The 15273-nt window shown below is 37.5% G+C and overlaps 1 protein-coding gene across 1 annotated transcript in view; it reads left to right on the plus strand.

Annotated features, from left to right (window-relative positions):
* Positions 1–15273, plus strand: part of svep1 (sushi, von Willebrand factor type A, EGF and pentraxin domain containing 1) — a 55119-nt gene that overhangs the window by 7656 nt on the left and 32190 nt on the right. The window contains exons 2-3 of the mRNA XM_087790052.1: positions 3423–3678; positions 7130–7306. Of these exons, the coding sequence (XP_087646178.1) occupies positions 3423–3678; positions 7130–7306 (433 nt within the window). The remainder of the gene's footprint in view (positions 1–3422; positions 3679–7129; positions 7307–15273) is intronic.

Below are 15273 nucleotides of genomic sequence, written 5' to 3' on the forward strand. Positions count from 1 at the left end.
ATGATGCATGTTAACATATCTGTAAATCATGATTATCTAGGTCAGGGTTATCAAACCCCATCAAACATGGGGCCAAAATGTTATTTTGAGAATTATACCATCTAAGGCTGAAAACAGGAGAAATAGTACCAAAAGGAATCTTTCACAGACTCAAGACAATACGGCTTGTTGAACAGCATGGTATCAATTGGCCCAAATGAACTGTGAAGTGGTGTTGTTTCGAGTTAAGAGAAAAAATATAATTCACTGGTGGTTTAAAGCTCTTGCGGGCCACAGAAAATGACCTGACGAGCCAGATTTGGCCCCAGGACCGAGTTTGACACCTATGATCTAGGTGGGTAATTGTACTGGGGCAGCACAATGAAAACATCATTTTAGAATATGCTGTGACCGCAACAGCTATAGAAATGTTATCAATAAACATAAACTTTTTATAGAAAATAAATTGTGTTTCGTAAGGTGAACTTTTGTCTCTCAAACCTCTAATGAGTAGGTGCGATCAAATGGTCTGTTTATAGCCAACAGTTGCAGGCCTATTAGTAAACCACATGCAATGTTGAGGTACGTCCTTTAGGGTGACATATCCCATTGGATTGTTTTCTTTGGTTGATGAGTGTCTTCAATTATTTGTCTGTTTTTAGGTTTATGTGAAAGACTAAGTGGGTAATGACTGGATATTTTGGAAGACAAATCTGTGGCGGCATCCTGTTGCTTTTGAAATGTGTTTTGAAGGGGTTAGTACGTCCTATCCCTGACTGTAAAAACTATCACGTGGTCAACCTCTGAATAAAGAGGGAGGATTCTGACCTCGGGAACACTTACATAGATGTTTGCCTTATCTACTTAATACAACATGATGTATATATGGATGAACATAACATAACAAAGTGTAAGGTAGATAAACACATGTTGTGTCTTGTTTAATAGCCAACAATTCAGACCTGAATTGCTCCAAACTCAATCCAAGTCAGACAATCATGTGCACCTTTCTAGAGACATAAAAGTTACAGAAGGGACAAAAAGACTACAAAGAAAACGGTATAGTTTTCATTTGTAAGACTTTCAGACAAGATTATTTAAGTACTGCAAGGATATTGATGATGAAGTGGAAAACCTGTCTCTGAAAGTCATGACAACTCTTCAGTTCACTGGCGTGTTGGAGGAAATATCTACTTACCAATGATGCCAAAACAAATAAACGAATAAGGAGAAGCAGTGAGAGGGACAGGAAGAACCAGCAACATCAAAGGAGTGAGCTCAGAAAGAGTTGAATGCCTTATGTCACATCAGTTTTGGCATGATATGCTGCCTCAAACTACTACCAAAAGAGAAGTCTGCCCTCTAAAAGTATGTGACAACAGCATCACACTGATGTTTTTGTTTCAGTATCATTCATAGGTGATTTAAGTTGATCACACCTTGTCTTCTTGTTTGTTTGTATTTGTCTTCTAAACTCGTGCAAAATATTCCTCTTGCATACTTGATAGTTAGACATCCTCACAACAATGTGAACAATATTTAGTTATTTAGGAAGATGGTCTTGTCCCATACAATAAACTATATCAGAATCAGAAACTTTTATTGCCAGTCTTGTAAACACAGCATAGGGATTTTTGTTGTGTCCTTGGAGAATATTTATAATAATTCATGAAATCAGATAACACACAAAATACAAACATGTTTTAATATTGTTATCCAAATGGTCAACAATTTTAAAGTGTGCGCTCTTTCTGATAAAACAATAACTTTGGCTCCAGTTAATGAGGGGAATGGCCAATTGTAAGACCCCACAAGCTATTTCACTTTTTAAAGTCAGTGCAATGCATAAATCCCAGAAAGATTAGCATCTGGTATCCTGGCACATTATTGGCTACTCAGGGTTTGTGGAGGTTTTTTGGTGATGTCTGCCAAATACAACAACATAGCTGTGTTTGATGTTCTATCAACTAGAGCATCTGTTTGGAGAGGGCATAATAACTGGAAGTAAGTAGAGAGTTGAAAGATGGGTGAAGATTTATTTGTCTTGTCTGTAAAAGTGATAAAAGTTGGGATTTATAATCTTCAAACGTAGCAAACAGAATCAAGAATCAACAGCTCTTAACACTGTAGCAGAACCTCTATAAAAGATCTAAAAATACCACAAGAAGCACTAACCAGTAAATAAGCCAATTAGTATAATAGAGAGCTTAAATATCCACATTGACAAAAGGTACTAGAAGTCATGGAGGACCAAATAAACCAAGGATCTTTTTCTCCTGTGCCCACTATCGTGCCTTTTTTCTCCTTGACTTTCACATTAAGCCTGTAATTACACTGCTCCTGCTGCAACCTGACATCACACAATAAGACTCAAGCTAACACACCCTAGCTTCTTCACTTTTTCAATTTTTTAACCCATAGTCAGAGGTATTATTTGGCAAACCAATGACAAATGTCACTTTTTTAATTGATAAAGTTCTATTATTTGAATGTCTCCTGGTTGTGTCCTAAATTAAAATGCATTAAAACACAAATCTATCATGTGGACTTGTTGCTTGTCTTTACTTGAGAGGAATAAAGATATGTTTCTCTGACTTCGGTGCCCTGCCTAATTGTATGTGGTGGATTATAAACGGTGGCTAAAGTTAGTTTGGGAACTGCAGCCGATGTCTGAGGCAGACTAAGTAGTTACTCTCTTTTTGTTGCCCAGTCTTCTCTGGTTGTTTTGACCACTGGCTAGCAGCTGTCTTGTCTGTAGGAGAAATAATTACGATTTTAAAATGTCTCTTTTTTTTTCCTTGCCCCAGTGCCTTATTTTGTTGTTGTATGCTTTCAGAAAGGAGTTGAGGGTGGTTTTTAGTGGTCATTGTATGACGATCTTCCTTTTTTTGGTTTGGTCATATAGTTTTGGCTTTGTTGGAGTAAATCTGTCAGGCTATGTTGGTATTGTGTGCCTGCATTGATCGACCCCTAAAACTAAAAACCTTTTTCTTGCCCCCCAGAACTTTACTTGTCTTAACAATGTTTGTCTGGTTTTAAAGTAATTGTTAAAGCAGCACTATGTAATAATATATCTTTTTTTTTCGTACTTATTTTCCATAACAACATATTTAAATAAAAAGGGCATAACTCATGTAGTTTATCTATCTATCTCTATGTTCTTCACAACATTACTTTGTCTGGAGGATGTCTGTGAGTGTCATGTGACCACCAAACTGCACAACAGCAGTGAGTCAGAGACAGTTTTTTTCTAATATGAAGCACTGAAAGACATTCCATTGTTACCTGGAAGATAAAACCAGCAACTGACACAATAGTCATTATTTTGTTTTGTAAACAAATACACAGCCACGGATCTGAGGAGCTACAACACTGTTCTGATACTGGGGAGAGCCAGAAAAAATATTTTCTGTCTTATGTCTTTTGTCCTTTTTGTCTTCCAGCAAATACTACGTCACTCACGTTCAAACGCCACCAAAGTGATATTTTTGATAACGGACGGCTACTCGAACGGCGGAGACCCACGCCCAGTTGCATCAGCACTGCGAGAACGTGGTGTTGAGATCTTCACTTTGGGCATCTGGCAGGGGAACTTCAAGGAGCTTCATGACATGGCGTCTCATCCCAAAGATCAGCACTGCTACTTGGTGCACAATTTTGCCGAGTTTGAGGCTCTAGCCCGCCGTGCCTTGCACGAAGGTAAGATGACAAACTGCTGCTAATCTTATTCGGGTGAAATGAAGAAAATGTTTGTCTGTCTTAGTCGGGAGCCTGCACCCCCACTACCCCCATCATATACAAACACACTAAAACAAGGCCTGATAATACTAAGATATTTTGAGGTTGAAGGAGAATTTTGCCAATTCAAGAAACCCAGATAAGACACTGAACCTCTCCTCATAAACTGAAGGTCAGGTACATTAAGAACAGTTCATAATTGGATATTTAAAAAAAAGAGAACAATATATAAAGGAAGTAGCCTGTAAACACATCAGTGAATAATTAATTATTATTTTAAAACACAACGGATTTTATATATTAAGAGTTTGCCCAACCTGTTTACATGTGTTTTAGGGATTTGGAGAAGGCTTGCGAGCATGTCCCCTGTGGAATCATGTCTGCGGTACTTTGGGAATATGATGTATCTGATAAGAGCTGTATTTTCTTTTTATGAGTAGTGTCAAACCTTGGTCTGCACAGTCTGTAACAAGACACTCTTTTCCAGTGAGGGTTGAACTCAGACTAGTCTGCCCTTATGTCATCAATTCTGTTGATAACTTTAATAGACAGCATTTCTAGATGCAGCCAGGGTGTTTAGGGGGATTGACTGACTGTTGGTTTCATCAGATTATGACCTACAGCACTTGCAGGAGCTATTTGCAAGTCCTTATTTCCAAATCTGAGTTCATAGTTTTCAGTCAGAATAAGGCCTTGTTCAAGTTGGTGATCAACCTTAAATTGAGGATTTAAAGGATCATGAAGGTTCAGGTGTAAGGAAAAAATGGATTGTGAGAACGACGGGTGGATTTGGGTGGGAAAAAGAGAGCTAAGCCAAAAGGTAAAGCTCTCAGTATACAGTTGATCTGCGTCCCAACCCTCACCTATGGTCACTAGCGGTCGGTTGGACCCCGGGAGAAAAAGAACGCCTGTACGAGCGCCTGAAATGTATTTTATTCTGTTTGAAGAGCAGCTGGACTAGTTCAATTATTTCATGTATTTTATACCAGGAGCACGCGATGATTGGTTTAAGGTACAAGGGATAGAATTCTTGATTTCAAAGTAGATTAGATAGAAACTAGAATTTTATTGGACAAAAATGTCCCCTTCACATTAAAGAAGTGAGGCAACCAAGTCAGATAAGGAAGAGAAACTATGATGAATTCACTCAATTTCATGGTCTAATCCAATCGTGTTAACCCCTGAAGTTGCTGTTAATGTTGGACATATTTTAAAGTAAACAAACAGCCACCACTCATACACTAACAGTTTGTTCTTTAATTTATGTCTTTAAACGTCTGGGATTATTTGTAGACATTCCCAGAGATCTTTAATATTCCAAGTTTAATTAAGACAGACAATTCAGCAGTCATACAAGTTAAAGGGAAAAAAATCCCTGCTGTGTCATCAGTGTATTGACATTATGTCCAGTGGCTGCCAGAAAGAGCGGAAAAAACGACTTTCTCGTTTGGAAACTGAGTTGAACTCTACCTCAAAATGGAAAGCGTGATATTCCAGAGGACTGATGAATACACTGTTGGATAGAAAACCTTTCAGCTTCTTCTAGTTTGCTTGAAATGTGTAAATTCTAGTCCAACAACAAAAAATGCTGAAGACAAATGTTTCTGCTCGTGGCCTGGACTGATGAATGGAAATGATGACGCAGCAGTTGAAACATCTTTCACACACAAAACTGATCATGATGTTGTAATGTATGAAAGTGTAGTTAATGTTAGTTTAAGGTGAACTGAGGTAGAACTTTTTAGAATCAAGCTTAAATTGACTTAATCAACAAGTGGAATTAGTTGGTGTGTCCAGAGAAAAACAAGTCATGTGTGAAGTTGTCACGAATTTTTCAGGATAAACTCTTGACATGTGGAAACTTATTCCTCTTCACGCAGCTGCGAATGTGCTGAGCGTCAGTGCATTTATCATCACTGCGTTTGCACTCGGTGTCATGTGTGTCATTAGCTTCTGTTAGCTCCAATATGTCTTTTACTTTAACTATCATTGACACTTTCACAGTCGGCCTGCTGGCCTGACGCTGTCGTCAGTTCACAGACGAGACAATGAACACATCATGGTGCTGAGTTCACTTCACTTTCATTTCAGATTGGGTTCACAATCGGTCAGACTCTGAGCCTCTTTAACGCTCACTTCTGCCAAAGTAAATAGATTAAATACTTCCATATTCCCATTAACATAGTGAGAGCTTGATACAGTTCTTTGATGTTCATGTGTTAGCGTGAACATTTTGGCTCAGGAAAAAGGACATAAGATCACTTTCACTGTTTGCTGTTCTCATCCCAACTGATGTGAAGCACAACTTGTGTCGTAATACACATCTATTTCATCTTAGAATTTTATTTCCAAATAAATGTTATGTTATTAATGTTATTGCGTTTATCGATGAGCACATGACATAGACAGATTCATTTCATGCATTTCTGCCGCTTCAAACTACCTGGAAGTTACATGGGAGATTTAAATAGGGAGGAAACAGCCGAAAAATTGTGACTAGACAGATGTTTTCAGGGTGACTCTTTGCTGAAAAACTACAAATAATAATAAAAAAAAAAACAAAGACCAATTTTATAAAGCTAAAAGAACATAAAAATGTAAAGGCATTTGAAGTTGCGAAATTATTAGCGCTATCACTGAGAACTGTGAGGTTAAAAAAATAAATGTTTTGTTGGGTTTGTTTCTTGTTGTGGAGAGTTTTAATGATGTTTGTTTTTGGTGGTGATGTCTGAGCTAAAAGCTCAGTTGTGGTGGCCACTGGTTTGGAGGGCCGAATTTGGTAATCAGTGTTTCAGTTTAAGTTAGTCTCTTAAGACTTTTTAGTGGTCTTTTATAAACCATATTCCTTCTCTTGTGTGGTGCCAAAAGCCATCAGTCCACACTTACATTATATTGGATCGGCTATAACCTTTTACCACACTTTGGCATTTCCCACAATACTGTGAAAAGCAGATTAAAGCTCTTTATCTAAAAATATCATCAGGACTGAGTTAGTGATAGGCAGTAAATCTTGCACAAGTACTTGCTGGCTCTGTGAACTCCCAGACAGTAGGCACGGTGGTCAGGAACATGGGTAAAGTCGTGAGAAAGAAAACCAGGTCACACTCAACTCTGAGTTCAAATCCTGATGCTTCTCTTCTGCTCCATCTTCCTCTGTGTCTTTGCCAGAAAAACTTCAAACCATTGACTGGAGTTTTCGGGTGGAGGAGCCATATGTCCAGCTGCTGTTATTGGCCCCAAATCAAATAACTGAAGGGAAACTAAAATGTGTATTTTCATCCTCTGGACATGAACATATTTGCAAACATTACTCTATTTCACTGGTAGACACTGTTGGAAATCTAATGTTGGTTTTAAAAAGTCAAAAGTTAAGTCAGCAACCCACATTCTCTCCTCTGCTCTGTGTCACCAGATCTGCCTTCAGGCAGCTACGTTCAGGAGGATTTGTCCCACTGCTCCTCGCTGTGTGACGCTGGCAGGGACTGCTGCGACCTGATGGCCAGTTGCAAATGTGGCACACACACCGGTCAGTACGACTGCATCTGCGAGAAGGGCTATTACGGAAAGGGCCTTAAACACGAGTGCACAGGTAAGAGGCTATAGAACGTGTTAAAGTCAAGATAGATCCAGCCTAAGTCATTATATGTGGTATGTGAGATTTTGGTCATCATGTCATCTTTTGAGTATAATCTTTGCATCTATTTAAGGAGACTTTGACAACCCTATACACAACTAGATCCCATGAATTAATAATATTATATTCAACAGACATTTTATATCATGTACCTCCATTGGTTTGATCAGTGGATGCTAGTTCTTAGTTTCTTTCATTTGTATCTGTTTCCCTCGAGTAGGATCTTTTGCCTGACTGCAAAAAAACAGATGATTCCAGCTTGAAAATAATTCTGTGTGGAATTTGTATGTTCTCCCTGTGTTTGTGTGGATTAAGTCTGGGCACTTCTCCCACTGTCCAGGTTGATGGAGGTTCATGAGTTGCATTTGGACGTAGTTTTACTTAAGCTAGCCCTGTAAAAACAGATTTATAAACTTCTTATTAATAAACAAAAAAACTCAACAACCTTAACCCTTAATCATTAAATTAAAAATAACTTTTCTTTACACTCTGCTTCACACATGATAGAAATTGAGCCTGGAAGTGATTCCTCATCCTCATCATTATTGGTCTCATCGTCGATCAACTTTATGATGTAGAATAATAAGGGAGAGTGGTAAGATTGCTGAGCCAGCTGGAGGAAGGAAGAGCACAGCAGGGAGATGAAACCACAAAGAGGGTCTGATTGCTTTGTCTGCTCTTTTCTCATACGGCTTTCTTGAGAGCTTCACTCTTGTGAAGTGATAGGGTTGTTTCAGAGACTTTACTTAAGGTTTTCTCGACATGAAATGTACATTATTGCATATGCATACAATACATTTAAATGTAAACTACAAAAGCTTTGATATTGTATTGTTAAATCAAATCTAGAATTGATGCCTCTGAGAATTGTAGTACAGATGTCCACGACTCATTATACACGGCTGTTCTGTTAGTAATGACAGCTGAAGCAGAGCCAACTTGATCTTAACTTTTCTTACATAACAAGCCCCTCCCTCGTCTTAGACGTGTTTACTCTGGTGATTTAACAGATTGTTTTGATGATTGATGGCTGCTAGCAAAAGGTAAAGTCACTTAAGACACAGGTCAGTGCAACTGGAGTTGGGAGAAGCCTTCTCTATAATGTGGTGTCAGAGTAACCTCTTTAGGGTTGGCTGATCTTGAAAGTGTCGTGTGAATTATGGGTACGCAGTGTGCTTCACACATTGCCAGAAGTTATGAGTGGCTGATGAATTCATACGTACTTTCACCCCTGCTGCCCGGTTGAGAGGGGCTCTGATGGGCTCTGATCAAAACTTACTTCTACAACATGGAGATAATATGAAATTCCATTTATAGTATGAAGCATAAAGTGTTGGAAACAATAGTGTAGTCCCAGCAGTTTACAGCTCTCTTGTTTATGATTCCGTCCACAGCCAAGAGAAACAGCCTCCTCCTCAAAACACGACAGGAATCTCAGAAGAAAGAGGCAAATAATGAATCTTGGTAGCAGTCACCATAGGATTGAGAGGCCAAGTGAAGTGGATTGTTCATGGTGTTACACGTTTTCTCACACATCTCTGCTGTAGTCTGGGAGAATGACAGCAGCTCTGGACTGTGTTCATGCAGTGTTAGTGCTGGCTTTTGCTCCTGACTCAAAATAAAGTGTAAAGGCAACTGAATGATTTGACACACAATGTTTGTTTTAGTTTCTGGCGGAGGATAACTTCTGGAGAAGTGAAGCAACAATTGATCAGCCTCTGCATTGCAACATCTTGGTGTGGGAGATTAAAAAAAAGAGCTTTAAGGAGGAAGATTTAACATATAATGAATTCTCTAGGAGACAATTAAATGGAAGAGATGTTGCAATCCAACTTGATCTCCATTTTGGCCTGGGCTGTGTTTTGCTGAGGCTTCCAACGTCAACATAGAGCAGTCAAAATAAAACAAACTGAAGAGGATGTTTTTGTGGACTCACTGGAATGCATCGACTTCACTCTGTTATTTCAGGATTTTATGGTTATTATTTCATTATTATTGTTAATTTACTAAAACATTTACAATGCCGTATAGTTTAACCACATAGTGTTCTTTATAACTGTAATGTCACTGTTTATTAAGGTCCTGGTTTTATTATGTGATTATTTGGAGTAAATTAAATGAAAAAAACAAACAAATCAACAACAAATCAACAAATTACTACTTGTTAAGTGGAGGGAATTTTCTGGAGATGTTCGATATGGAATAAATGGAATTAAAAGATGAAATCCAGATGGCAAACGTTTCAATGAGTACTTGATTCTCAATCTCAAGCATTTTATGTACACTTTACACATTATTAGCATAACTTAATCATAAAGGAACAGTGATGTAAAAATGTTCTTTATCCACACTAATTATAGTTAGTAGTTATTTTTACAAGATGTGTTTTTAAAATAAATGTACCCCTTCTTTGAAGTGAAAACTGTTTGTAGTGCTCCATTTGGCAGATCAATATATTATTAATTCATAATTAATAAATGCCCTGCTAATTGTATTTGTATGTTCATTTTTGACATTAAAAACAACAGATGTTGTACTTTCTTAAAGTAAGTGATAATGTTTATGTGTATGTATCTTTTATCATATAACAACAAGATACACAAGTCTGTTAAAGGAAAATGTGAAACACATTTGGGAAATAATCAGTGATTTTCGTATGAAAATAAGAAGTAAACTTGTGGACGAGCGTTTGAATAGTTGTCGGCTCAATTAAAATTGCAGCAGAAATCCTAGGTACCTGGTTCGTTAAAGCTTCATTACCAGTGTACAGTTCACTTGATGGCAATCTCTGCGCTATAATTTATTGCTTTGAACAGATATTCTAATTTCTTCAAATTGATGCCGCCACCTACAGAGCACTGAAAAAATAGGACACTGTTTCATGAAAACATGACCTTGCGATCGGCTTTAAAAACAACCATGCTTCAGTGACAAACTTCTTTGCAACAAATACCGACGTTATGAGAGATTTAGATCATGACATGTTGAACATTTTATGTATTTGTTCATGATACTCTTTTGGCAGACAGAATCTACCTTTATTACTCAAAGAGTGGCGAATTACAAAATCATGTGAAAGTGAAATAAAAAATAAAACATGGTCTAAATGTCAAATATAATAACCCTGAAAGTATCAAAGTGGGGTAAAAGCAAAAAGGTGCAGCAAAATGTGGCAACCTGTGAAAAGAGAAAGAAGAACGTTTTGCTGTGAGTTTTAAATGGGCCCAGTGTCCAAGCTACCCTCAGGTGTTCGAGCTTTCAAGTCATGTGTTGTTTGAAGTCTCTGCTTTTAATAGCGTGTACACATAGGTCCGAGAGTACAGCGCAGTGTTGACGCTCTCTCCCTCAGCGCCATGTGTTTGAGCCCAGTTTGTCGTCTCTCCCCTCGTTAAATGACACATATAGGTCTGTGCTGAGAACTAATTGATGACTGCTGCTACCACCTTTGTAGGTCAGCGATGTTGTAAAGCAGAGTTGGGTTGTTTTATAAACTGGGGTGAACACTTTGTTAGTGTGTATGTGTGTGCCTGTTTGTTTTACATGCCACATCTCAATCATAGCTAACAGTAAATACACAAAGAGTATCTTTAAATCATAATTATCATTTAAAATTAACCCGTGGACTTTGGTGTGAAAAGCCATCAGACACCTATTGAGAAGGTTTCCATTTTGTTTGTCTTCAGAGCAGCAACACACCTTGGTAAAACTGCCTGGTTGATAAACAAGAGGAACACCTTAACTAGTCAAGCAGCCGTTTATGTACCATTATCTATCATTAAAAAAAAAGGCTGAATGAGTTGCCCTCCCCTCTAAAACCTCTGAAGTAGTCTAGATTTTTAAGCAATTTTGTCTTCATCAATATTGGAAGTATTTCAATTTTCCTTGGTGTCTGCCTCATTTTTGCTCTATTTACAGTTGACAAAAGGGATAAATCAGAAATGTAATTGCCATGGGGGTATTCTACCCCCCTTGTCCCTCTTTTCCCTTTGATCTAATTGAGTTGCCCTCCCCCCAAATCTTTCATTTAAACAGTCTCAATGCAAGAATAATTATCCATTTTATAGATTCCTCTCCGTCCTTTTTGTCCCCTTACAATAAAGAAAGGAGCTGAAATTCTGGAAGTATGTGTGATGTATTATGTTAAATATTAAACCTAAAAGAAAGAAAATTAAGCTTCTTAAAGGATGTGTCTGTACAGAATATCACTAGAATATCTCATCTTCTAATCTTAGATATTCTTAAAAAGATTTGTAAGCATGTCTGGATTTTCATCAACTATTCTCTGTTGTCCACAGGCTGTTTCATTTTATAAACTCATTTTATTTTAATCAGTTTTGAACTGAGGTCCTCCTTCAGTTTTAGAGGATAGATACAGGAAAAAGCAAAGGTCAAAGGTTAAAGACTCAAGAAGTCTTTAGCAGATACAAAAGACATCTGCTTTTTCCTCTCCTTTTAGTCTTGCTGTGTGGGCTGGTCCCATTCCCTTCAGAAGTTTCTCAGATCCCCTCATCCGTGTCTGTGAAAATAGATCATTGGATATATTTATTTGGTTCATGTAAATCAACAAAACAGATCCATCTGTGTGGTCTAGTCCGTCGACACTGTGTTACACCTGATAACGGATCCTACAAATCGAAGTATGTTTGATGATGTAATAACCGAAATGATTGTTGGTTTTTTGGGCGGTTTGGGTGTACCAAAGGCTTACTGATTTTATCACAACATCCTTCAGTACACTGACATCTGTAATCATGCTCAGCAGACTGAGAACAAACCTGTGTTTGTACAGTTTTTGTGGTTTTTTTTCTTACTTGCCCAGAGAGAACCCCAGAGTTTCTGGAGCCTGTAATAAGGCAGAATCACAGTTTTCCTGTCCCTGGGAATCTGTAAAAGGCATATAGTATTTGTGGTGCACTCGTTCTCCGTTGGGAGTAAGATTGAATAATAAGCAACTATTGAACTTCCTCACTTCTGCTTCCTTTCCAAAACTGGCTTCCAGTCCTTCATATAAGCTTCATGGTCTTTGGATTATAGGTCTTTAGAGGTCATAGCCAGTGGATGATATGTAGGTGGACAGCTTTGTATCATTCTCTGCCTGCCTGTAAATTAATACTTCATTTCTGTCTGTTAAAAGCTTTTGTGATATAGACTATGCATTTTAATTGTCCACTTCCATCCTCTCCTTTGTACCACGATTGCTAGTGTGAAGTCTGTGTGCATGTTGACCTTGTTTTCCCAGTGAGAAACCTTTTGTTCTTTGTTTTTATGTTATCTTGGTCTTTTGAAGTATATATTTTAACTGTATATTGTTTTTGTTTGTTAAAGCGCTTTGTGACCCTGGTCTAGAAAGGCGCTTTACAAATAACCTTAAAATTACCTTTGAAGACTGTAGGTTATCAATGAAATGACCAGCTGTAATTTGGTTTAGAATACAGTGAAAGACAACCGTATCATTAAACCTTGTGTTAATTCTAGATCTGATCAAAGTTGTAATAAAACAATTGTTGAATCTGACTTCTTAAGTGACTACAGATATCTTTAGAGAGTTTCTTGGTGAAAAATATATTTAAAACTATAACCTTGAGCTAAAGTCTCAGAATATTTGCTTTGTTTTGATCTTTGAGGAGGTTAAACTGCTGGCTAAAACATCAAAAGAGATGTGAGGGATTAGAGACCTTCAGTGGCATCTCCGTGCCTTTTCTTGAAGACCTGCCAGCATCACGCGACCTCAGACTGAACAAGATTAGTTCCTTTTTTTAAGTTTTTGCTTTGCTATTGTAATGCTTTATGGTGTTAGCTAGCATTAGACTGTAGTTGTTAGCTATTCTATGATTAAAAACCTCTTGTTTGACATCGTGGCTGTGCAGGCAGGCAGATGTTCTTTACTCCCCCTCTGGATCTGCTTTCATTATTTCCGTTGGAGTCTGTTTTTAGGCCGAGCTAATCGAACACAGGATGACCCTTGAGACTTAGAGGATTCTAGAGTGATGGTAATTCTGGCTCTCTGTCCGGATGTGTCTTCCAGTTTACTCCACAGCACTGGAAAAAGACATTACCACATTACGTGGACCGTGTGCACTTTTGTTCTTGTGGTTGTTGAAGGGTCTGTTATTTAGTTGAAGAATTAGCTTTTTATCACATGCTTGAGAGCCATGTATAACTCCATGATCTTAGTTCCTTCATTTTTCTGCTTATTCCTGAGGGGCAACATGAGATGGGGGACACCCTCCCCTTGAATTATTTTCAGATATTTGTGACAATTAGACTTATTGTACCTCAAGTACTTGAATTGTCTGTTTAACTAGTTTTAATCAAATATTACATTGCTTCGCAATCTTGGATGTGAACATATTCATAGTATAAAAAACATTAAGTAAAGATTTTCTTGGAAGAATCTGGCTTCTGCCTCACAGACTTCTCTTTGACTAGCGTCTGTCTGCCCATGTGTTTACAGATATCTTAAGACATTGAGCGTCATCTGGCATGTAGAAGCCAAACTTCCTCTCTTATTCAGAAGCCAGCCAATTTACTCAAATCCATTTATATTAGATTAGTGCTATGAGCCCTCTCACTCTATTATCCAAGTTGTATAAGGCGAATAATATTAATAATATTCAAGTGAAATGTACAGTATTATTCAAATTAATAATATTATTTAAATGAATAATATTGACAACATTATTAAAAACAATATTATTCTTCTATTAAAAACTATGACTAGGGAAGCATGGTAGTCTAAAGTAAGTAAGTAAGTAAGTAAAGGTTATTTGTAAAAGTGATCTTGTGAGTCAAAGGAGGAAGTGATGCTCAATGCTAAATAAAAATACATTTACAATACATTTCACACAAAGACGGATTCATCCCCTGCCCAGAAGTGGCTGCCTCCCTACTCTATTCTTTTTCTGCAAAATTAATTAATAGTAACTTCTACATTTGTGTGTTTTAAATGACAACTCACAACAACAAATAACACAATAAAAGTAGGAAGAGCATGTTGTCAATGGCACAGTCCTGCCTATTCCCTCACAGTTTCCAGATGATCACTGGTACACCAGAATTGATGAAGATGAGGAGATTTCTTGAAATGATGTTGGTTGCTGGTATAGAACTGAATACATGCTCTTTTTCCGGTGACCATAGAATAAATGGCATCACTAACCTTACCATGTAAAGTTGTATTCTACTGGGCAGATAAGAGACCAGGAGGGCATATTAGGGTATTTTAGGTACATCTATGTGTCTGTCTGGGCGATGCAAATTCAATAAAACGGGGCAAGTAAAAGACTTTGCTTTATTGGGTTTTACTTAAATGATGTGTATAGGTGGCATTTTAGCCTATAGTGAGCCCAGTTTACAGAGAATACAGAAATTAGATAAAAAGTTGGGCACATATTGTTCTATATTAGACAAATATACAATACATATTGTACACCTCATTCACATTTTCAGAAATGTAATGATTTAATTGATTTCTGATTAAATATTTTTCTTCTGGACGAAAAAAAGAATCTTCAGATACATTTCTTTTCACATTAGAGATGCATACGAATACAGCAAAGTACAGAAATATATGAATCAATGTTTTACATTTCAAACAAATCTGGATCCGTATTCCCAAAGATTCTGAGAGGTTTCCTAACTTGTCCTTAAAATTCCTTGCAATAAGTCCTTAGGGATGATTCCAGAAGACTCTCAGAGAACTGAGGAAGGAATGGATAGAAACTCCTATCATCATGAGTGTTTTTGACCCCTGTTGTTTGGAATGAGTCATACTTTTAAAACCTGGGACTGGTTGATCCTACAAGCTAAATAAAACTATACTTGTAATGCTGTTTTTTTTTTAAGTTGACTTGGAAAAGAAGTCTATCTCCAATGAGATCAACCACATAAATGATTCCTACACGATCCAATCCTTAGCTTGT

The sequence above is a fragment of the Callionymus lyra genome, chromosome 4 (assembly GCF_982586985.1).
Source record: "Callionymus lyra chromosome 4, fCalLyr1.hap1.1, whole genome shotgun sequence".
Taxonomy (NCBI): Eukaryota; Metazoa; Chordata; class Actinopteri; order Syngnathiformes; family Callionymidae; genus Callionymus; species Callionymus lyra.